The sequence below is a fragment of the Myotis myotis genome, unplaced genomic scaffold (genome assembly GCF_014108235.1).
Source record: "Myotis myotis isolate mMyoMyo1 unplaced genomic scaffold, mMyoMyo1.p scaffold_m19_p_3, whole genome shotgun sequence".
Taxonomy (NCBI): domain Eukaryota; kingdom Metazoa; phylum Chordata; class Mammalia; order Chiroptera; family Vespertilionidae; genus Myotis; species Myotis myotis.
The window spans coordinates 136,748,905-136,773,464 of NW_023416335.1; the positions used below are offsets into that span (position 1 = coordinate 136,748,905).

At 35.4% G+C, this 24,560-nt stretch overlaps 1 protein-coding gene across 1 annotated transcript in view; it reads right to left on the bottom strand.

Annotated features, from left to right (window-relative positions):
* ACSS3 (acyl-CoA synthetase short chain family member 3) overlaps positions 1-24,560 on the bottom strand; it is a 152,400-nt gene that overhangs the window by 64,958 nt on the left and 62,882 nt on the right. The window contains exons 4-7 of the mRNA XM_036299086.1: positions 24,396-24,530; positions 20,816-20,956; positions 10,946-11,026; positions 10,770-10,865 (exon numbers count right to left, since the gene is read on the bottom strand). Coding sequence (XP_036154979.1) covers positions 10,770-10,865; positions 10,946-11,026; positions 20,816-20,956; positions 24,396-24,530 — 453 coding nt within the window. The remainder of the gene's footprint in view (positions 1-10,769; positions 10,866-10,945; positions 11,027-20,815; positions 20,957-24,395; positions 24,531-24,560) is intronic.

Below are 24,560 nucleotides of genomic sequence, written 5' to 3' on the forward strand. Positions count from 1 at the left end.
TAATGACTACCTACATAAAGGGCACAATTTGATGTAGTTTACAATGACTTTAATTAATTATGTCTAAAGATAATAATGATTAAAGCATTAAAAATATTAGAAACATTACCATACTTTTATAAATAATATAGAATTATAACAATTGTTGTAATTCTGACGCTGTGCCAAATTTTCACTAATATTATATTTACCCAGTATAAAAATCAGATAACATACCATTACTATTAGGATACTGAAGGATGGATACATAAAAGTTTATAATGTTTTTAGTTGATCTCAATAGGTTCAGATACTTTGCATTTTATTGTCCATTCCCAGATTATTCAAGATCATTTGAACATCATAAGGAATATGATGTTTCCTTATTTTAGAATTGCTTTACTATTTATATATTTTAAACTTTTATTTTCTTATGAATTTCCATTTGATCTCAAATCTTAAGTAAAACATTTTATGATATAGTAAAGAACTTACTGTTCCCCAAAACAGCTGCGGATTAATACAAACATTAGGTTCTGAATGATGTAAACACTTCAAGTAATACTATGCAGCACTGAGCAATATCTTGCATCAGAACCATCATCCACATAAAAACAAGTCATACTAAATTAGGTAGTGCTAATATATTTATTCACTTAATAAATATTTATTGAGCACCTACTATGGGCTAGGCACTGTTCTAAATGCCGGGAATAATTTTATGAACAAACTAGGTAAGGCTCTGCTCTAATGGGACTTATATTCTGGTAATAATGGGTGTTTGTGTGACATAATATTATTAAAAATTACATAGCAGATGGTACAAACTATTTGTGTCTAATAAAGGGAAGGAATAAAGTAATAAATATAGGACCCATACGTTCTCAACAACTATCACCTCTAGAGCTTTAGAAAAATGAAGCAAAGCCTGTAAGCCACTTTCATTATGAGCTCTAAATGAAAGTGACTCCATAACTTACTGATTTTATTGAACAATCTTCTCTCCTGCCCTCCTACACATACACAGGCTCCGATACACATACACACACACACACACACACACACACACACACACACACACAGATAGGCAATATCATCCCTTTACAATGCTTTTTTAAAGTAACCAGTAACACACTAATTATGCTGAACTGCTGGAGAGGAAAAATGACGCTAATTTCAGAATTTGTACTCAGTAAGGGGCAGGAGCCCAAATACTATTCAAATTTAAAATGAGATAATTCTAAAATTATGGGGATTTTTAACAAACAGCATACACACCAAAAGTAGCAATATGCCTAAAAGGTGAAAGTAATTTAAAAATCCTTCAAAACTCAAATCTATGTCCTTACCATTTGCTTTTATTTCCTTCCCCTAACCTAGAGTCTACCCTGTTGGTGGCTGCCCAGAAAACAAAGGCAAAAAGCAATCCCTCCAGTGGCAAAGCAGAGGTTATAAGCTTTCAGCTGTTATAAATCATGAAATTTTTACATCAGAGGTTCATAGACAATCAATTGCTCATATTTATAATGTGGTTAGTGGGATGTTACAAAGCACTGAAAACAAGCCAGTTACCAAATATCTTGAAATTAACACGCACTTACAATATTCTACTACTTATGATTCAATGTGTTAATATTTATGGACAACAAATGATAAGTCCTGAGTTAAAAACCCAGGTAATGTCTTGACTTCTCACATAATTCCCAATGAGGTTACACTTTCAACACAGGACAGTAGTAGAATATAGCAACTTAGCAAAACAAAGATTAAAAAACACTAGAGCTACACCTTTGAGCAAAAAATCACTTACTTTATTAATAACCCCATGATTTCCATTAATCTACAGCTTGGAGTCAAAGTAACTTGTGGTTTCTCAAATTTTGACATAAAACTTTTGTAGCAGGATTAAAAACACACCTGGTCTTTTTTTAGAGCTCTAAAAAAAGCATGTTCTAAGGCAGTGGTTCTCAACCTTCTGGCCCTTTAAATACAGTTCTTCATGTTGTGACCCAACCATAAAATTATTGTCATTGCTACTTCATAACTGTGATGTTGCTACTGAATCATAATGTAAATATCTGATATGCAGGATGGTCTTAGGTGACCCCTGTGAAAGGGGTCGCAACTCACAGGTTGAGAACCGCTGTTCTAAAGTGAGGACAGCACCATCCTTTTGTACAAACTTTCAGCTATAAGATTTGTATTGTATATTTAAAACTTTCAAGAGTAGAACTTAAATATTCTCACCAAAAATAAACACACATAAATAAATGAGACGATTGATGTTTTAATTAACTAGGTAGGAGCAATGCTGTCACAATTTACATGTGTTTAAAATCATCACAATATATACCTTAAATATCCTACAATATTTTGTCAATTATACCTTGATAATGTTTTGAAAAATTTATCTATCCCTTTTGGTTTGGTTCTTCCCCTGCCTTCTCCCAGCTCTGAGTTGGCCATGTATGGCCAGTGAACAGGCCATTGCTTCCACCTAGGTCATAAGAGTCTATCTGTCTCACTAAAAAGATGCTTAACTCTGAAGTATTGATGCCAGGCAAACGAAGCAGAACGCTGGCACTGGTAATCCTGCAGGACCAGTACTGTGCTAATTAGGGCCTCTGACATATTTACCATTCTCAACAGTCAGAAGGAGCATTTATCACTAGGAGAGCTGGTGGCTTGTGACTTCTAGCTTTCATCTCTGAATTCCTCCATGCTGATGTACAATCACTCTGCTGTTCTGCACTAGAGGGACCAATTAAGGTGTGTTGTGTTTTGTTTTATTTATGGTGAATAGTGAGACTTTGCTGTAAGCAGAGAAATTAAATGGTGTCTTGCTTTCTTACACTTCCAGATTTCTTCCCAGAAAATAAAGGGTGGCTATTCCATATGTATGTACACTGCAATTCGACCTGAGGTTGTACAAAGCCTGACTCCTCCATACCACTGAATCTTTTACATAAAAAAGCCCTGAAACATGCACATACGTCCCCATGTTAAAAAGCAAAACAAACACAATAAACCTTCCTATAAATTTGCTCTCATAAAGGTGGTTAATGACACCTAATCTCCAATGCTCTCTTCGGCTGCTGCCTGGCCAGACCTCTCTCACTCAGATTGCTGAGGCCTTATCTTCTGAAAAACCTCCCCTCCACGGGTCTTCAGGACACCTTGCTTTTCTGATTCTCCTACAGCCTCTCCAATTTTTCATTCTCAATTTACATCATGCCCCTCTCTAAATCTTCACCTCTCTGAGGATCTTCATCACCTTAGGGACCGAATGATTAACTTTTCTACATCTCTAATTCTGAATGTTTTTCTGAGCTTCAAACCTGGTTCCCAGCAGCATGCAAATGTCTGAGTAGCGCACCTTTATTTTTTTAAAAAAATATAGATTTTATTGATTTTTTACAGAGAGGAAGGGAGAGGGATAGAGAGTTAGAAACATCGATGAGAGAGAAACATCGACCAGCTGCCTCCTGCACACCCCCCAACTGGGGATTTGCCCGCAACCAAGGTACATGCCCTTGCCCGGAATCGAACCTGGGACCTTTCAGTCCTCAGGCCGACGCTCTATCCACTGAGCCAAACTGGTTAGGGCTGAGTAGCACCTTTAAATTAAACATTACCAAACTCAAAAGTACCATTTCCCCAGCACAACAGTCGTGGCTCTACTGCAGTATTTCAGTTGATAACTGCCATTATGTACGTTGTCCTAACTGAAGACATCACAGCTATGTTCAACGTCCTGTTTACTTCTTTCTTGTAATATCCACCCGAATCCCTGTCATCCTGCCTTCTTAATGTTCAGACCACTGGTTCTGGCCATGCAGTTTGCACTTAACAGCTTCCCAATTGTTCGTCTTTAAAATGTAGCAAGGGAGCGCTGACCTTGGAGCCAGAAAACCTTGTTTCAAATCCTAGCTCCATCTCGTTATTTACTGTCTTTGATCCTCAGTTTCTGCTGTAAATAGGGGCTCAAGGTATTTGCCCCATGGGTTTGTAGAGAGAAAATTAATTAAGACCTTGTATATAAGTGCTTAGAAGAGTTCCTATTACCCAACATTCAATCAATAGTAGCTACTATTATGATTTGTATTGTCTTTTCCATAGTTTTCTCTGTCTATTATCGTCCATAAGCTTCCCTTAAGGGACTGGTGGATGTATTTTTGAGTCAGAGAGACATCCCAACTCTGCCATTTACAAGCTATGTGACCTAAAGCAACTTATTTAATTTCTTTGATCCTCATTTAGTTCTAGCATCAGAAAACTGCATCCAAACAGGTACAAGAATTAAATAGAGTATTTATCACAAGCCATGGCTCATTATAGTTTCTGAACATTTTTTTCATATATTTTACATAAAGTAAAAAAAAATGTAGTCTTGATTTATTTGCTTTCTGTCCTCTATATTATTCTCTTTAAATATATTGTCTGGATTTTCAGTGCAAGGAGCACACCCGATTTTTATTCTGTCTCCCTATCAGCCCCTAGCAAGATGTTGAGCTACAATAGGCACAAATAAATATTGTTGATGGAGCTATGACAATAGCTGAACTTGCTTGCTCCAACATAAAACACAGGCGCACATAGAGAAAAATAAACTAAACAATAAGTATCTTTGTACAACTTGGTCGAGTGAGAGAGAAATCTAAAAGGTGCTGGCATCAGCTTTATAATCTTTCCCAGTTGAGAAGATCACATTATATGGCCTGAATCAGAGGAAAAACCGAATCATCGTTTTTTTTTTTCATTCCATAGATACAGAAAAGGAGATTGGTGATATACTACATTAAAATACTATTGTTTTCCATTACATGATGGGGAAAACAAAGGACTATGATGTGTGCCTACTGAGTGCACTAGATAGCAACACTGTGGCTACTAGTCTTATAATGAAGTAACATGTCCCTCTGCTTGAAAGAAGCAAATCTCTCTCCCTGAAATAGGGATAATCAAGTTAGACAAAACAGATTAACATAAGTGAGATGGCAAAGTTCTTATAAAAAGAAGATAACTACAATAAATACAGGTAAAATTATATTGTTAAAATGAATGCTGGAAGGGGCCAAGCATTCGGAGGGTCCATGTGAGGAAAATACACTATAGGATGACTTCACGAAGACTAAGGGTCCAGTGCAGCATTGACAGAAGTAGATGACGTATGCATTAAAGATCCACTGGGGATAATTCCACAAGACTGTTCAATACAAAAACAATCTGGAAGTAGTTCTTATCCTCAGTATTTGAAATATGAAATGTTCAAACATGGAGAAGGTTTAAAGTTCTGTGCGTGAATATACAGTGGTAATAGTTATCAATATTTTGAAAATATGTGTAAAATATGTGTGTATAAGTAATGCTGTTATATTTTACTATATATAATATACATATATATCATATTTCTTTGAAGACTTCAAATTCATGTCACATACATTATCTTATTTGATTCCTATACAAATAAAGGAGAGAGTAGAGCTAATTTTCACAGTAATCATTCATAAAGAGAAAAAAGACAAGATTATCTAAACTCTTCCTTCCTCCTATGAATTCAGGAAAAGAACATTCAATAAGAGATTATCAAATTTAATATCCTGAAAATATATATATATATATATATATATTAAAATTAGTAATGGCAAAGCCCATCAAAAAATGAAAATGAAAGCTTATAAATGTATGGGTAATGGTAAACCATGAAATGCATTATTCACAGATGAAAGACTTCAAGGCCACTCATTTCTCTCACAAGTTCTACTCTAAAAGAACAGACTCTTGAAGGGAGAGACAACTGGGTTATTTCCCACATCTGCCTCTCATTCTTCAAAGTTGTTGGAAGCAGTATCAACACATCCCTGTGTGCTTATTCCTTTGCAAGTGCTTAGAGAGAATTAATGGGCTCCAAGGGGAGCTACTGTAGTGCTGTGATGACTTTTTCGAGTGGTGAGGACAACCAGACTGAAAGAAGAAATGTCGAATATCTGAAAATTCAAACATTACAGTGACAGGCTCACATGGGAATGAAGGTTGGTGTTTATATTGTATAATTCTATTCTGGGAAAGAATAAATTCATATTTCTAAATAACAACAGTAGCTCATAATAGCATTTGTTGTATTATTATATCCTGGCAACTATTCTAAGGCCTTTTCATGGATTCACCAATTTAATGACATATAAGAAAAGTACAATTAATATCAATATTTATACAGGAGAAAACTGAGGCTGAGAGCAGTTAAGTAACTTGTCTGAGGCCAAACAATTTGTAGACATTTCAGGAATCATTGTATGGAAGTCTTAACTGCTATGCTTCCTCTCAAACACTAAAATTTTTCACTAATTTAGAATGAAACATTTCTTCACTAAATGCATTTGAAGAGTCAGCTTCACTCACTATGAATATAAATTGGAATAAATTCCAGAGTCATAAACATTAAAACATGCTATCAAATCATATACTTATTCTAGAAAAAGAAATTCAATGGACTTGGAGCAGATTCACAGAAGTACAGAACTGGGAGAACATGTGTCCACCCTCTATTTTAATGATGAAGAAATTGATTCTAGAAGAGGTTGAGTTAATTCGCCTAAGGTTATATAGGCAAATAAAAGCAGAGCAAGACAAATAACACAGATATTCACATTTCCAGACAAGGGACTATGCTCCCACACCACAGTTCAGAATCTTACGTCCTCTACTTCCTCTAACTAATTTATTGCCCGAGTAGGCAGATGTAGTACACACCTTCAAAATAAATTATTGAATTACTAGAGGCCCAGTGCACGAATTCGTGCATGGGTGGGGACCTGGAGGCAGCCTTTTATTATATAGGATTAACAGACAACCATCTGCCTTGGCTACTCTAGTGAGCATACTCTGAAGAGTCATTGAAGTAGTTTGCTGCTTAAAGTTAACAATTTGTTAAATGCAAACAAATGTAAAATAAGAGCAAACTTCCATTCCTTAAAAACTTTCAAAGAGAATGTTACCACACAAACATGACATTTGCCATATCAAGATCAAGTATGCCAACCAGTTTATGATGTAATGTCAAGCTAGATTTAAGGTGACAAATAACTAATATTCCACTCTAAGTAATAACTTAGCCCAAAAAGAGTACACTGGTTTCTTTTTTTAATATTTAAGATAAAATATATTTTTGTGTCATTTGATATGTGAGCAGTTTTACATCATTGTCCCCAAGTTTTACTTAAGTATAATGAACAAATAAAAACTGGCTGTATTTGAGCTGTACTACTTGATGTTTAGATACATGTGTACACTGTGAAATAATCACTGCAATCAAGCTAATTAATATAGTCACTACCTCACATAGTTACCATTCTTTTATTTTTTTATGGTGAGAACACTTACAATCTACCCTCTTAGCAAATTTCAAGTATATACTACATTATCATTAACTATACCACATTACTGTACATTATATCTCCAGAATCTATTCACAGTAAATAACTAAAAATTTGTACCTTTTGGCCAACATCTTTCTACCCAACAGCAGAAAAATACACATTCTTACCAAGAGCATATGAAACATTTTCAGAACAGCTTACATGTTAGGTCACAAAACAAGTCTTAAATTTAAGAAAATAGAAATAATTCCAAGTATCTTTTCTGTCCACAATGGAATGAAACTATAAATCAGTAATAGTAAGAAAACAGAAAAATGTATAAGTATATGAAAACTAAACAAAACACTTTTTAATAATGATTGGGTTAAAAAAGAAATCACATGAAAAAATTTTAAAGTATCTCAAGACAGATAAAAATGAAAACACGACATCAAAATTAGGGAATGCAACAAAAGCAATAATAAGAGGAAAGTTTATAGTGATAAATGCTGACATTTAAAAAAAAGATATTAAATAAACAAAATTTTACACCTCAAGAAACTAGAGAAAGAACAAGTCCCCACTAAACCCCCATATTAACGATCAATGTAAGAGAAACCAAGACAGCAAAAGGAGACAAACTGTCAAAAGTTAGAAAGAGTAGAGTTCAGTTTGGTTCCATAGCATTTATTGAGTGCTTATAGGCATGCTATGCATTGTGCCAAGAGACTATTTTTTGAGGTTTTCACACTATATGGGGTATAGACAGATATAGTTTCAGTACAATGTGGTCATCTCAGTGACAGACACATGCTCAATGGACAACAGAACCATGGAATGAGGCACTGAGTACAGCCAAAGACTGTGAGAGGAACCTCTGGAGAGATAACATATAAGCAGAGTCTTCAAGGTTAGTAGGAATTAACAGATATGAAAAAATCAGGGGGAAAGTCATGTCAGGCAAAAGATACAGCATGAACAACAGAAAAGGGTATGGAGCACAAGAGTGGAGAGAGAATTACCTGCAAGGAACTGTCAGGGTGATGCCAATGAGAGGAAAATAAAATCAAATCAAAGAGGCCCTTTGACTTATGAAGTCACTGTTGGCTTCTGCTACAGCAGCTTCTATGAAGTGATGTGGACAGAACTTGGACTCCCATGGAATGAAGAATATGTTCAGACAGTGTGGGTAGAGTTTTTTTTCAAGGATCTTAGTGCAGAAGAAAATAAAGTAGGCAAGCTAGAAGTGGGACATTGTCTAAAAGGCTTAGTTTTGTGATTACAGAGAATTTGGTATGTTTACAAGTCATAGGAAAAACACCATAAGTGAAGGGAAAAGTTTTTAAAATGTAGCTTACTTCATTCACTCTTCTGCAAAATCAAGTATTTATAGAGCATCTACACTGTTCTTGAGCACATCATTCTAGATAAAGACAAACAACCAAGACCCTTTTAGAGATGGTTTAATGGGTCAAAATCTGACTTAATATCCCAACCATTTAGAGAGAAAACCAGCCAGGTAAAAATGAAGGAACAATGATATCTACAAATGGTGACTGGAAGAATTCCACAAATATAGAGAATAGCCTCTAATTTTTTTCAGAATCATTGCATTGCAGGATTTGAAGGTTGACATGATCTAATACTATTATCCACATCCCACGTATAAAATTCCCTTCTCCACATTCCTCGTCTGATATTGAGAGACTTTATATAAAAGAGAACCTTTTATTTAAGAAGTTGACTATTCTACTACTAGACAATTGATTTTATGTCTAATTATCCCCAAAATATTGGCCCTGTAACTCTGAATTACTACACTACTTCCATTATATATAGCAATTCTTTAAATATCAAAAGATACTGAACATATATATATATATATAGAGAGAGAGTAAATATATTTCAAACCGACCTTTCATGATTCCTTCATTTCTTTCTCAAATGACGTTATTTTCATCCCAGTCCCCATCTTCTAGATGCCTTTTTGTTTGTTTTGTTTTGTTTTGTTAATCCTCACCCAAGAATATTTTTTCCATTGATTTTTTTTTTTTTTGAGAGAAAGAGAGAGTGGAAGGGAGGGGGAACGGAGAGAGACAGAGATTGATGTGAGAGAGACACATCGATTGGTTGCCTCCTGCACACACCCCACAGGTGATCAAATCTGCAACCAGGTATGTGCCCTTGACAAGGACTTGAACCCGTGTCTCTTCCATACTTCAGCTGATGCTCTAATCACTGAACTACTCTGGCTAGGGCTCCAGATGCTTTCTAATAAGTTAATTATTTTTTCTCCTCCCCATTAACCTGAACACAAGTTTCCAAATGTGAAAGAATTAAATAAGATCATCACATTATATACTAGCATGGCATTTTTTAAAGCAATACTACCAAATGCTTTTGTTTGAATTATGGACAATTATATTGCACAGGCACTTAACCACATAAACTGCAACCAACTCAAGTTTCCCATACCTCATCTCTGCAATTATTTTTAATATAAAAATAAAATAGCTGAAACCGGTTTGGCTCAGTGGATAGAGCATCGGCCTGCGGACTGAAAGATCCCAGGTTCGATTCCAGTCAAGGGCATGTACCTGGGTTGCGGGCACATCCCCAGTAGGAGATGTGCAGGAGGCAGCTGATCGATGTTTCTCTCTCTCATCGATGTTTCTAACTCTCTATCTCTCTCCCTTCCTCTCTGTAAAAAATCAATAAAATATATATAAAAAAATAAAAAAAATAAAAATAAAAATAAAGATTTACATATTTTCCTATTTTGTGCTTTTTGTACCAAAAGTCCAATTTCACTTTCAACACTGATTTAGTAAACTACCATTTTGCTATTCCTCTAAATTCTGGCCTCCTACAACTCTGAATATGTGTTTTAAGTATTCATAAAAGGCATAGATAAAATCAAACATAATGAGCATATGAGCAAAATCAAAATTTTCTAGTATACACACAGAAATCTATTCCTGGGTGACATTAATCCATGCAACAGAATCTTAAAGCAAAAATTTATTTAGCTATAAATCTGGTCAGCCTATGGTTTTCTTCCATGTTTGTGTATCCATCATCAGAAACCAGTGAAAACATCTGCCTAAAATCAAGACATCATACATTTGGAAACCCATTAATCCTATAAGAACAAAAAGGTGAATCTTTGTTGCTTGCTTAATGATAACTATTTTCTTTACTAAGATTCTAAGATCGGTATTAATATAATCTTTTCTAGAAATCTATTAGTGATAGACATCAAGTTTTTAGTGTATGTTTTTCAGAATATAATTTTTATGGCATTGTTCCACAAATAAAGATATAAAAATGTCCCCTGTCCCAATTCTAATGTTTCTACTCTTACATAGAACTACATGCCAAAATGGTTCCATAAAATAACACTATGCATATGTTGCATTAATTTCATTTTATTACCTCATATAAAACTGTTGTGTTCCCATGAAGAAGAGGTCCATAACAGATATAGGAATGTCCAACAACCCAGCCTAAGTCAGAAGCTGCCCACCACACCTAAAAACAAAAACCATAATGAAACACATGTATCTTAATCAGAGAAATGTCATGTAAAGTGAATTGACATCCATGATTACCTCTCCAGGTTGAAGTCCATAGATAGAAGACATTGTCCAGTTTAGCATTACAGCGTACCCCCCAGTGGGCCTAACCACACCCTAAATGAGAGAAAAAATAAAACTAAAATTAATAATGTGTTAAAAGAGTCTCTGTCTTCCTAGGATCTACCTAAAAAAAGTTTCTGTTTAAAGTATTTCATCTTTCATAAGCTACAATTCACTTTGACTTTTACATAATTGTATCTGAGTCATTACTTCTTTGGCTCCTCCAATAATAAGCACAGGATAAATTGTCCACATCAGTTCAATTGCACAATCCATTCTCACACATCATTCTTGACCTTCTAAAGAAAAACTTATGATTTCACAGAATCACATGCAATAAAAAATGTATTCTAGTGGTAACATAAATTAACAACATTACATTTTCAGATATATTTCCAGAACAAAAATGGAAACTCAAAATTAAGTGCACAGAAAGACCAAAGGTAGCTGTGTGTCTAGAATAAAGACTATAATAGGATGTCTAGCCCCTAATTATTAAATTTTAGTATGCTTAGAAGAAAAAAAAGACATATTCTAACCAGAGCCTCATTACAATGCTGAACTGGGGATCATGCTAGCCCAGTACTGAGCTGAGCAATTCTTTAGTGATGAATTCTGAAACTCTGAGGAATCAACCCTGGTGGGTTGGATCTAAGGCTGACAGATTTGCCTTATATTACATTTTGGGCAACAGGAGGGATTGAACCAGTTTCTAGCAGCTATTCACAACACTGAACATACGCAACTTCTATACAGAGTCATACTTGAAAACTGAGCAAAGTCTCATGATAAATAAGAACTCATGGTAAATTTAATAATTAATTTTGTTTATTCCTTCACTATAAAGATTAATCATCATTGGCTCAAAAAAAAGACCTGATATTAATATTTAGAGCAGGAAGTTGAATGCTTGCTAAGAAATATTCAACATTTCACTCAAATGCATTATGAAGCATTTTTAGTAGAGCAATAATAATTACTCTGTGCAGAAAATAATTATTTTACCCAAAGGGCACATGTGGTCCTAGCGTACCTAATTGCACCTCTCTGGCATAGTTCTGCGACTGTAACACACATACATAAATGAGTGGAATACAAAAGGAATTGACTTTCTGTCAGTTACTAAAATTTCTGCTCTCCTCGGGTACCACTAATAAAACATAGGTACCAAGCTGTGGAACACATTTTATCTACCAGCAGCAACACCTGGTCTCTTAGCAAATATCACTTTGTTGACATTTGACAGCTACTTTTGGCGTTGTATGCCATAGTTAGCATGCAGCTGGCTCTCTTGATCACCTTGGGAGAATGAGAAATCCTAAGCCTCTCCCCATGTAAACTGTGCAGCTCTTTCCCCAATTTATTCTGTATTATCTTTCATGTATTTTGCTAATTCCTTTGTCCTACTGAGAAGGTCGTTTCCTCTGGTTTACTAGCTTGATGAATTTGAAGGTAATCAACTTGCAAATGCTCTTTTCTAAAAATCTGTATTCATTTTGTGGAGAAAAAAGTGAACTTTTTCATAGAAAATATATTATCCATACATTACAGTAGACAGTGATAATGTCAGTAATGATTTCACTCAAAATGTTTTGGAATTTTCTCTACACCTCCTGTCTCTGCATTCAGAGCTCATTTTTATCAATAACTATAAATATTATAATGGGTCAAATTTTAGATTATGTAATACAGAGGGTAAGGTAAATCAACCGGAAGTGATAAAAAGGAATTAAAGGCTTGGGATGACATAAATAAGTAGCAATTCATTTGGGAAGTTGAGAAGATAACTTAAAGGATAGGTTACAAAATTTCTATTTCTCTCTCAAGTGATTACTTTTTAAAGTATATTTACCAATGCTGCTCTGCCTGTAAGATGGTAGATATTTAATTCATTTGACCCCAAAAAAGTGAGGCTTAAAAATGAGATCATGCATGGTAAAGCATTTAAAATTGTAAAAGCAAAAATTTTAAATCATAAAAGCTAAAATTTAAAATCTTATTAACAAAATTATTTCCTTAGTTCTAGCAATTATTGATTTTTATTTCTCCCTGTGCTAATCCCACCCAAAAGGCAGAAATGTCAAAATAATTAGATTACCTTCAAAGGTTCTCATTAAAAAACAATTAAAATGGAGCTAAAGGAAAGAGAAAACCCATATTTGTTTTTTATTGGTCTTTGATATCCACTTATTTTTATTTTGTTAAAGGATGAGTGAAATAATTTCCATCAAGCATCACTTTGCCATTCATTAATTTAGACTTTAGATCTGAAATTTGGTATTGCCTCCAAAATATTCAGATAATAGTTTGCAATTTTCTAAGTATTTAATATGGTGCAGAAAAAAGAACTGCATCATTTCATATTCTCCATGTAGATCTTTTACAAGACGTTTGAAAGTTAAAAAAATTAAAAGATTATGTTAAAAAAGAGTTCATTATAATGTTGCTATTAACATGTGACTAAAAAGAAAGTATTTTTTATTTCTTGTTTATAATCCTACTTTCCAGGTAATGATAATTAAAATGCAAAAGAGAAATCTTGTTGAGCCTTTGAAAACACGTAAATTATGTTTTTAAAAAATCATCATATCCTAAGTACACCAAATTGATCAAAAACTAAAAATGGAATCTGAACATATATTTGAAACCTGAGTATGAGGTAAAAATACTTATTTAATACCAATGCTTAACCCTGAAACATAAGCACACTGCATTTTACCCTTTTGAGTCTCTGTTATTACTTTTTTATGTACTTACACTCTATATTCCTTAAAAGTAAAGACAGTAGATGACCTAATATATTCTCAGAAAAGCTCTGTAACCTGCCAATGTACTGCTCTGTTTTCTGTGGAATTGGCCATTATATTTAGTCTTCTGCAGAACTTGAAAGACAGCCAGGTGGGAATAACACTCCATTCCACAAATAAAGACATAAAAATGAATTCTACCTCAGAAACAGGAAAGGAAACAATGAGAATGTGCTCTTTAAAAAAAGAAAAGAAAAGAGCACAAAATCATAAAACCCACTTTCAATAGAAGGGCATTTTTAAAAATTCAATCTGTACAAATAAAATGAAAGGCTAACCATTAATTACCCAGGAATGGGACCAGAGAATTGTCACAGATGGCTCCGTGCGATGCCCAGCTTAATGAGCTGTCTTTGAGGACAAGGACAGCCACAAAACATCATAAATAGGACCGATAAAGTAACACAGAAACCAGGTAAATATCAAGTGTTATGCAGTTTTGGTTGTTGCAAGTTAAAATAGTTAGAACAATATGGGTTGTTGCAGAAGAGGAAGGGAGACTGAGGTGTTTGATAAGAATAAGAGCTTGAAATTCTTCATCCTAAACATGTTTTTATTTTTATTTTTTTAAATATATTTTATTGATTTTTTACAGAGAGGAAGGGAGAGAGATAGAGAGTTAGAAACATCGATGAGAGAGAAACATCGATCAGCTGCCTCCTGCACATCTCCCACTGGGGATATGCCCGCAACCCAGGTACATGCCCTTGACCGGAATCGAACCCGGGACCCTTGAGTCCGCAGGCCGATGCTCTATCCACTGAGCCAAACCGGTTTCGGCAACATGTTTTTAAATTGATCTATAAAAATAAGAGGAAAATCTCCAAATACTCAGGTAAGAGAATTCTGGAATATGTGACAAAACTTTGCTTCCTAAATTGAGACCCTCTGTCACCCAACTCTGTGATAAAGGCTTATACAAGGAAAATGGACATGTTTACACACATGAGATATATATATTTATTCACACACATATATATGTAAATGTGTGTATCTATCTATACGTATTGTGTGTTTGCATGTTTTACTTATGCATGTTTATATCCATTTCATATATATTAATTTCAGCCTGACAAGTTGGAAAAAAAATAAAGCAAGAAGAAAGAAGAAATATTTTGCCTGAAGAAAGAAAACCCATCACTAAGCAATGGTTGAAGTCAGAAAATTGAGAAGAAAAAAGGTATGGTTCTGATAACTTAAAAAAACCCAACACATCAACATTATTATTTTCTTATAATGGCTAGGCAGATGATATTCCCTCTTCCTAGAGTAAGTCCCCACCCCCACCCCTCTTCTGAACTTGGTTAGCTCCTAGTTCATCACACAAGCCCTTAAAGCCCTCGCAAAAGTGCTGCCACCTCTGCTGGACGTTGCCCAGGATCCCACAGTAACCGCGTCCCATCCTCTTCCAGGGCCCCAGGGCCTGCACACCTCCTCCGAGCACTGACAGCCCGACCTGCGCTGGGTCTCCCCCAGGCTGGTGCTGTGAGGTGAAGCCTTTGTCTTTCAGCACAGTCTGGCATAGAATAGCACTTCAATACATTTGTCCACAGATTAAATGACTGAACGTTAATTGAATGAGCACATGTATGAAAAATCTTCTTAAAAATACTCTTCTTGGATCAGGGGAAACCTTTGAAACTTGTAGAACTTAGTGAAGCATATCAGTAGAAATGGAATGGTTCCATTTAGGATATTCCATCAAACATAAAATCTCTTGCTACAAGCTCTGATGCTGCCTCTATGAGCAGTAGACATTTTTGTTGATCTGAACAACTGTGAGGTAATGGGCAACGAACGGTGTAACAAGTCCAGCATTTTAACTACAAGAACTGTAACACAGATAACAAACTTCACTGCTTTTATATTTGACTTTTTAATTTTTTTTTTTTGGGGGGGGTAGGGAATATGAATAAGTCCCTTAAGGTGCAGGAATAAAGTGACATAAGCTGTGTAAATGCACATCAGGACGAAAGCCCTTATCTACACCTTCCTGGCATGCCTTCCTTTCAAGCTTCTCCTTTTGGTTTCTTTTCCCCTGTTCTCCTTTGGCACTGAACTTATTTTTCACTTTTTTTTTTTTTTTTTGCGGGGGGAGGTAGTGTATAGAATAGGTTTCACTATCCCTCTGTGATATCAAGCAAAAAGAAGATAAATATGACTGTCACTAAATCTCTCACTTCCCAAAAGGCACCCCATCCAGATGAGGAATTCTTCTATCATGAAGCTCTTTGAAGTATCTTGAATGCTGGCAACCTAACCAAACAAAATAGAGGCCCACAAGACTGAGATGTATGCAAAGCAGCTCCGCTGTGGCTGCCGGAATATTCACAGCAGCTAACAGATTAACCTGTCATAGAGCAACCTGACAAATCCAGGGCTGGCAGATGCAGAGATGCAAATATGCCCTAAATATAACTGCAAATTCTAACCAAAGAACAGACTGTCTTATGTGTATCTTATATGTGCCTAGGAGAAATGAGCATTTTTAAGCAGAATATTTTTATGGGCTAACATTATTTTTCCTTGTGAAGATTAAAGATTGAGAAATCAAACTAAATGATGACATAAAACTTATATCTAAATGCTGCATAATGAATGTGGGCCCATCTCTCCTGTACTTCTATTGAGAACCCAAAAAATTTTCAGATCCCATTAATCCTGATTATACATACCAAAAATGAAGTGAGAATCTTAAGAAGAAAAAGGATGCTGGAAGCTAACTGCAGGAGTAAGAGATCATTTAAGAAATGATTTTTTTTTTTTTGCCCTAACCAGTTTGGCTCAGTGGATAGAGCGTCAGCCTGCAGACTCAAGAGTCCCAGGTTCGATTCCAGTCAAGGGCATGTACCTTGGTTGAGGGCACATCCCCAGTAGGGAGTGTGCAGGAGGCAGCTGATCGATGTTTCTCTCTCATCGATGTTTCTGACTCTCTATCCCTCTCCCTTCCTCTCTGTAAAAAATCAATAAAATATAAAAAAAACTTTATAAAAACAAGAAATGATTATTTTTATTGATTAAGGCATTACATATGTGTCCTTACCCCCTCATTGCCCCCCACACCCCTACTCATGCCCTCACCGCCCTGTTGTCTGTGTCCATTGGTTAGGCTTATATGCATGCATACAAGTCCTTTGGTTGATTTCTCACCCTTAACCCCACCCTCCCCTATCTTCCCTCCGAGGTTTGACAGTCTGATCAATGCTTCTCTGTCTCTGGATCTGTTTTTGTTCATCAGTTTATGTTGTTCATTATATTCCATAAATGATCAAGATCATGTGATATTTATCTTTAAGAAATGATTTTTTGGCAATGTATAATCTCAAGGCATTTGAAATTCTAAAGTTCATTAAAGAGATGAGAGAAGTATTTCTGAGTGATCTTGAGAGATGATTATTTTCTCTTGCCATCCTACACATCCGACTTTCCAAAATCGACCCACTCCCATGATGTAAACACCAGGCTTCATACTGGTGGCCCACAAGGGTCTACCTACAAACTCAGATGCATTTCTTAGACTCAGATCTTCACCTCCAACTATTGACTAGGCATCTTCATGTTAAAAATGACACATCACACTCACTATGTTAAAAAACAACAACAAAAAACACTCTCCGGCCCTAATCCATCCTCCTGTGTTTCTAGATCAGGAAATGTTCAAAAGTTATCCCATGTTCTCAGGTTCAAAGTCTTGGACTCCTCCTCTGCACCAGTCCTATCCTGGAACCAAATTTGATCCCTCCTTATTAAGTGAGCTGTCCTAAGTAAAGTCCTAAAGTTTAGGACCTAATCTAATAAAACAACCTGGAATTTCCTTGCCTCTGTTGTTTATATGTGCTTATATTTCCAATAAAATGTTGCAAGGATTACCTTCCTTCATGTTTTTTCTCCTGCTTAAAAAATATTAGTGCTCTCCATTCCTTACATACAGAATATGAACCTAAACTTCTTACTTAGGGTGCTTGGCTCTCACCTATATATCTAGCCATTTCTTCTTCCCTTGCACTGCTGGCACTATCCATCCTGAAAGCTCCCTTACACACTCCTGCCTTTGCTTATGCTGGTCCACTCTGCCTGGGATGCCCTCCTCGCTGTGATGTCACTCTCTGAAGTCCTATTCATCCTTCCAGTGTCACCTCATCAAGAGCTTTCTCTGATAGAAATGCACTCCCACTTCTTCCATCACTCTGGCCCCTTACCCCACTTTATGTTTCTTCATAACACTTATATTGCAGAGCTTTGTTTAGCGCCTGTGTCCCAGTTAGAGAATATAAACTTCTAAAAAGAGAGTCAAACACCTATGTGTGTGTTCAATAATATTTGATGAATAAATTGAATGTAATCTTTCAGATACCATTGAATTTCATCTTTTATTGGAAAGAAACAGCATTGTCCTCTCAGAGCAAGAGCACCATTCAGCTCTGGCTGAGTAGCTCAGTTGGTTAGAGTATCGTCCCAATATGCCCAGGTGGTGAGTTTGATCCCTGGTGAGGGCACATACAAGAATTAACGAATCCTATATAATAACAGGCTAATATGCAAATTGACTGAACGGTGGAACGACCAGTTGCTATTATGCACACTGACCACCAGGGGGCAGGTGCTCAATGCAGGAGCTGTCCCCTGGTGGTCAGTGCCCTTCTACTGGGGAAGCGCTGCTTAGCCAGAAGGCTCATGGCTGGTGAGCTCAGCTGCAGTGGCAGGAGCTTCTCCCTCTTCTGCAGCAGCGCTAAGGATGTCCAACTGACAACTTAGGCTGTCATTCGGACATCCCCCGAGGGTTCCCAGACTGCCAAAGGGTGCAGGCTGGGCTGAGGTACCCCGCCCCCCCCACTCCCCAGTGCAAGAATTTCGTGCACTGGGCCTCTAGTGAATGTATAAATAAGTGGAATAACAAATTGATGTTTCTCTCTCTCTCACTCCCTCTTTCTCTAAAAAAATAAATGTATTTCTTTTAAAAAAATACAGTTTATCTTGCATTATCTGTGTGTATATATATTTTTTAACCCCATTAGACTGAAAGGACTGTGGTTTACTCATATTTTTATCTCTTTGAGTCCAGAATGAAAACTCAATGAATGTATATTGAATTGAGTTAAATTCAATGTGACTAAAGATCACCAAACAACTAAAGCCTTTGCTAATCACTGAAACAGATTATCTTCATTATGGCACAATAGGATAAATGAGAATAATTAGAACTTCAAATGATTTTCAGTTTGAGCATCTAGAAATCTAGAAGAGAAATTCTTGACCCAGAGCTACCACGTGTTATGTAATGCTCTCTATATTGTTTTCCTTTCTTTCTAATACACTGGCTGAGTCCATTTTGAGTTTCTAAGTTCTTCTTGGGATCCTCCCACAAAGATCCCCATGCAGGCCACAGTGAGTTTCAGAGTAATTTAAAATAGTGAGGTGATACAAATGCTCTTATAAGATTTCTTCAGGCTTTTATTTTATTTATTTTTAAAAATATGTTCCTGTTGTTTCAGAGAGAGGAAAGTAGAAGGAGAGAGAGTGTTAGAAACATCAATGATAAGAGAGAATCATCCATTGGCTGCCTCCTGCACACACCCTCCTGTGGCTTTTAAGGAGCTAAAATGACTTTCTGTTTATTTTTATTTTGTTTTTGGTTAGGTTTTCAAGGTCAGGGGGTTCCTTTTATGTTGAAAATTTTATATTAGATTAAAACTTGCCTTTGTTTTACAGCCAAGCGTTCAGTTGGACTCTATGTGACTGGCACATAATGTAAAATTGCAAAAAGTGGAGGGTAAGGATTTGGTCCAGCAGATCACTTGAACAAGCCTTAAGAGTCTTCAGTATAACAAATATTTATTTTTCTAATGACCAAAGTTGTTTTTCAAAAGAATGCTAAGGCTTTGATTCTACAATGACACAAATAACTTTATGTGTATGCCTTTATTTATTTATTTATTTATTTATTTATTTATGCACTCAACAGACATTTATAAGCACCAACTACACACAAAGCACACAATGATAGACTAAAATGTCATAAAACATGGTCTCTCTCCTCAGCAAGATTATATTCCCCTACCAACTGTTATCTTATTCACAGCAAGTGAGTTTATATGGAACATCTTAATTTCCCTTTTTTAAGATTAAAAGCCATTTATGTTTTTATAACTCTGATGCTATAGAGAACTAATATTAACCAGAAGGCCACTGTATTCTCAGATATGAGCGATTGTGAACGTCCCTTACCCCACTAAAATTCTATGACTCAATGAATGTTGAACCCTCTAATAAAGATGAATAGAAAGATGATATTGCAAGCTGTTATGAGATTGTATAAAGAAACAGTATTGTTTGGCAATACTAGGCAGAAGTGGAATTTGTTATCTGACATCTTCATAAATATTGATGCTTTTAACTTTGTTTTGTGAAGACACCTTTCACAGTAAGCAGATTTAAAAATTCTGAGTGTCTTCAGTACTAAAAATCAAAGGGTTCAATACTCAGGATAAATTGCGTGTTGTTCAAACTCTCTAGACCAATTCTTGCACTTGTATTTATAACAAAGAATTACACTCCCTTAGTTCAAAAATCAATCCCATACTGTATAAAAGTTATACCTAAATTTAAAAAATAGTTCACTTAAACTATATTTTTATAAAATTCTATTAAACCAATTGATATTCAGTCAAACCCCTATTAATATTAATAGCTTAAGCAATTGTATATTGCTGATATAAGTGAAGAGTTTGGAAAAAATTGGGACAGAATCCTTGACCTTAAATATAATTCATACTAGAGGCCCAGTGCACTAATTCATGCACAGGTAGGGTCCGGCCAGCCCGCCACCTAGTCAAACTCCCGGTTGAGGGGACAATTTGCATATTAACCTTTTATTATATAGGATTTTTCTGTTTTTAAACACAACATTTCTTTAAACTATAAAGTACCTAAGTCTAAACCTCAAGGTATAGTCTGCAAGCATTGTCAGCTAGTAAACAAATATTTTCTATGCAAAAGAACTCTGCCACTCTATACTTATCCCTATGAGAGTGAATACCTTCGGCAAACCTGTTGTTCCAGATGTGTAAAGAATATATAGTGGATGTTCCGAAAGAACAGGAACACAATCATGTGACTGTGCTTTTGCCATCTCTTCATCCCAATCAAGGTCACGACCTGGAGCCAAAGGAACTGTCTCCTACGGAGCAAAAAATTGTGAATAGGCATTGAACAAAGATTAAAATCAGAGAACAATGTTAGTCTGAGCATCTGACTTACAATCTAGGCTGTCTACATAGCACTAAATATCAGGTTTATAAACATCTCAGGTAAATGTTCATAAAAAGTCCAACAGTTGCCATTGGCTTTGAATCTGGGGCTAACCTTAAGAAACTCAATGTGATGCAGTCATGTTTTCATCAACAAAGCTTAACAACTAACAGAGGTTCATGTTTTCATAAATGTGTTTTTACTATTAACTTTATAAACTAATTTCTATTTTTGTAACCAATTTCTTTTCCTTTGGAACTATCATCTTTACAATCAAATGTCAACTAACCCGTTAAGATTTCTCTTTATACAAGGGTCATTTAGGAATAATATTGTGGCTGTCTTCCAAAATGAGAGAATATTAAATCCTTTTTAAGGGTAGGGGGGAAATCTACTTTTGCTTTTAAAAGAAGAAAAGTCAGTTTTGAAAATTAATGGGGGTATGTGACATATCTAAAATGCTATGCAGGTTTCCCTCCATCTATGTCATTGATGCACTTGGCAGAAATGTTTGAGTTTTTCTTTTTGTTCTTACAACCAAGCTCTGTGTTGTAAACTCTATGATATCAGAGTCATGAGTTGGACACATATACCTTAAAAGAAGGTAGGCAGACCTCTTTACAACTTGTGCTAGTGAAATAGGCCAGACAGGTGAAAAGTAAGGAAGTGGCTTATGGAAAAATTACCCTCGTGGAGAGTTACATCTATTTAAGTAGAGTTAAGACCCAGCACATGTCGAGTTATTTTCTGAAATGATAACTAAACTCAAGGTCAGGAAGCTTACAGTTGGTAAACTTGTTAGTATAGGCACAAGGCAAGGCTACACATTCCTTGGTGAAAGTTAGTAAGATCTGCCTAGAATATAGTAATCATCATTCATCAAGGTGAAGCTAAACCCAGAGACTATGAGAGATTTAGAAGAGCCAGGCCATCTCTGTTTTGGAGGGCTCCTTAGTGTATTCATCAGGGTTGTTAAATTGGTCATATTTTTAAATGCAAACATTTACGAATTAACACTTCAATATAACATCACAATTGCAATGCCTATATGAATAAACACACTGGTAAATAACAATTTGAATTGACTTCCATGAAGGTGAAGTTTTAGGCACCTCCAGCCTCACTTTGAAAAACCCTAGTATGCCACTTAGATAAGTGAAAATAGTTAACAGTGACCAAATTGTATATTTTTTCATTTGTTTTTATGCATCAAACATAACAAATTTCAAATTGTCAAGCTTTTGACATCATATTACAGAACTTTAAAAAAAAATCACAGCGCACAATTAAAAATTCCAACTGAGTCATCACAAAAATAATTATAAATCAAGTGAAATGAGGACTTGAATGAGTGGTTATTTTTCAGGCTAAGAACCACAGGCATGTGTGTAAAATAGATATGATAAAAGGAAGAGAGGAAAAATTCAACACTAGCTTTTACAGATATGCATTTACCTCTATACACAAGGCCTTCTTAGTTGTTAACATTCATAAAAGGCAATAATTGGGACAACAGTAGAGCTGACTGCTGGTATATTCTTTTAATTTGCTTTCCTGAGGCTTAGGAGGGTCAGCCAGGTTTTTATCTCCTCTGGCAAAAAAGCAAATCTGGTTAATGAAAGACTCCACTAAGCTTCAATTTGTGTCTCCCTAAAGTCAAAGTAAAGCCAGTCCATTGGGCTTAATTACTGCCTGCATAGCAGTTCTAATATGAAGAACAAGAGACATCCAAAGCCTTCATCTAAAATAAAGACATGTCAAAATTGAAAGAGGGGTCTTTAAAAAAAGGGAGAGGAAGAGAAAGGGAGACAGTTATGTATGGGAGGGGGAGAGGAAGAATGTATCTCATTAAGAGGAAAGAGATTTGCACTAGAAAAATCTGGTGTGTTATAAAATAAAAGAAATATGTTGGTTAAAAGTTATTTAACTGGAATTCAAATCTTGACTCCACCACCTTACTAGGTATGACTTTGGGCTATGATTTCTCCACAACTCACTTTCTTCATCTGCTACATGAGGCTAGTAATAGCATTTATGAGTTTGTGAGAATTAAATAAGAAGTATTTGAAAGTACTCAGCATCAGACCTGGCATAAGTTCTTTATAAATTCTACATGAATTCATACATGTGTGAATAGCACACACATACCCACATAAATGCTTGTGTGTGTGTGTGTGTGTGTGTGTGTGTGTGTGTGTGTGTGTATGCTCCTTCCCTTCTCTAATCTTCTCTCACCCAAAGACTTCTTTATTGCTGACATTGCATTCCCTGATTTAGAGCAACAAACCTTTTTTAAAAATATGCTTGAGGTCATCTGAAAGAAACTTAAAATTCTTCTTTGACACAGTAAGAATATTAAAATCATTGAGTGCAGCAATTCATGAGCCACCAACAACTAAAACTTTACACAGGAATTTAATGTAGTGAAGAGAATTGCTAGGTGGTAATCAAAATGACATAATTTTTACTGTTCTCTGTTCTTACATCTTATCATTTAAGCATTTTTTGCAGATAAGCTCTCAAGAGTTCCACAAAATTATACATGATCAATTCCACTCTAGCAATTTTTCTTATGCAAAGAAACCCAAGTTGGTCCTACTATAAATACCTGAATATGTGCTTGAATGCAAAAAGAAGGTCTAATTTACTAGGAAAAGCAATTGCAATATATATTCATTGATGTATTCTGCTGCTTTTTTTTTCCTTCATGGATCACAGAATAAGGTATCTTTTTAGAATATTCAAATATTGTTTTCCTAAATATAATTTTTACTTCTGAACTAAATACCTTTCTAAAGTTTTAAAAAATAATTTACATACAAAATGATCATACCTTTCCATAAGGCAGGATAGCTCAGGATAGGCAGGCAGTCAGAGTGCATGCATTCAGGTCATTACCCTGACACTAGCTGGGTATGTTTCTCTCTCTTCATCCAATTCCTTTTCTTTAAAATAAGAATAATGCTATCACCTAGTCCTAGGTCACAGTTACCCAGAGGATTTTTTAAATGATTCACTAGTAGAGTGTCTTAAAAATCATATGGTAGGCAGTCAGTATGTGTTACTAGCACTATTATTATGGCTATAATTTATATTAATAAATGATATCTCAGTAGACTATACAATCAATTCAATAATATTATAGCTATTTCTGTGTTTTCATCTTTTTATTTTAAGCTAGTTTGTTTTTTTTATAAAGAGAAAAAGTAACACTCATATCTAATATCTTTTTTTTGCCAAAAATAGAAAGTATATTCAGGAAGTATATTTAATAGTTCATAAATTAAAGGGTTTGTATGAAATGATGAAAACAAGAATCATCCTTAGCACTTGTTATAAGCAAGAACCAAATTCAATATTCAGATTACCATATTTGGACGATTATAAATGAGAACTTTATCTGGTTTGTGTTGTCCAATTCTCAGCGCTTCTTCTAGAAGTGGCATATATTCTACCTTCCTTCCAGGTTCAATGCCAAAGGATGCTGTAACCACCACCTTGGGCTACAATTAAAAATAAAAATAAAAAGCGAG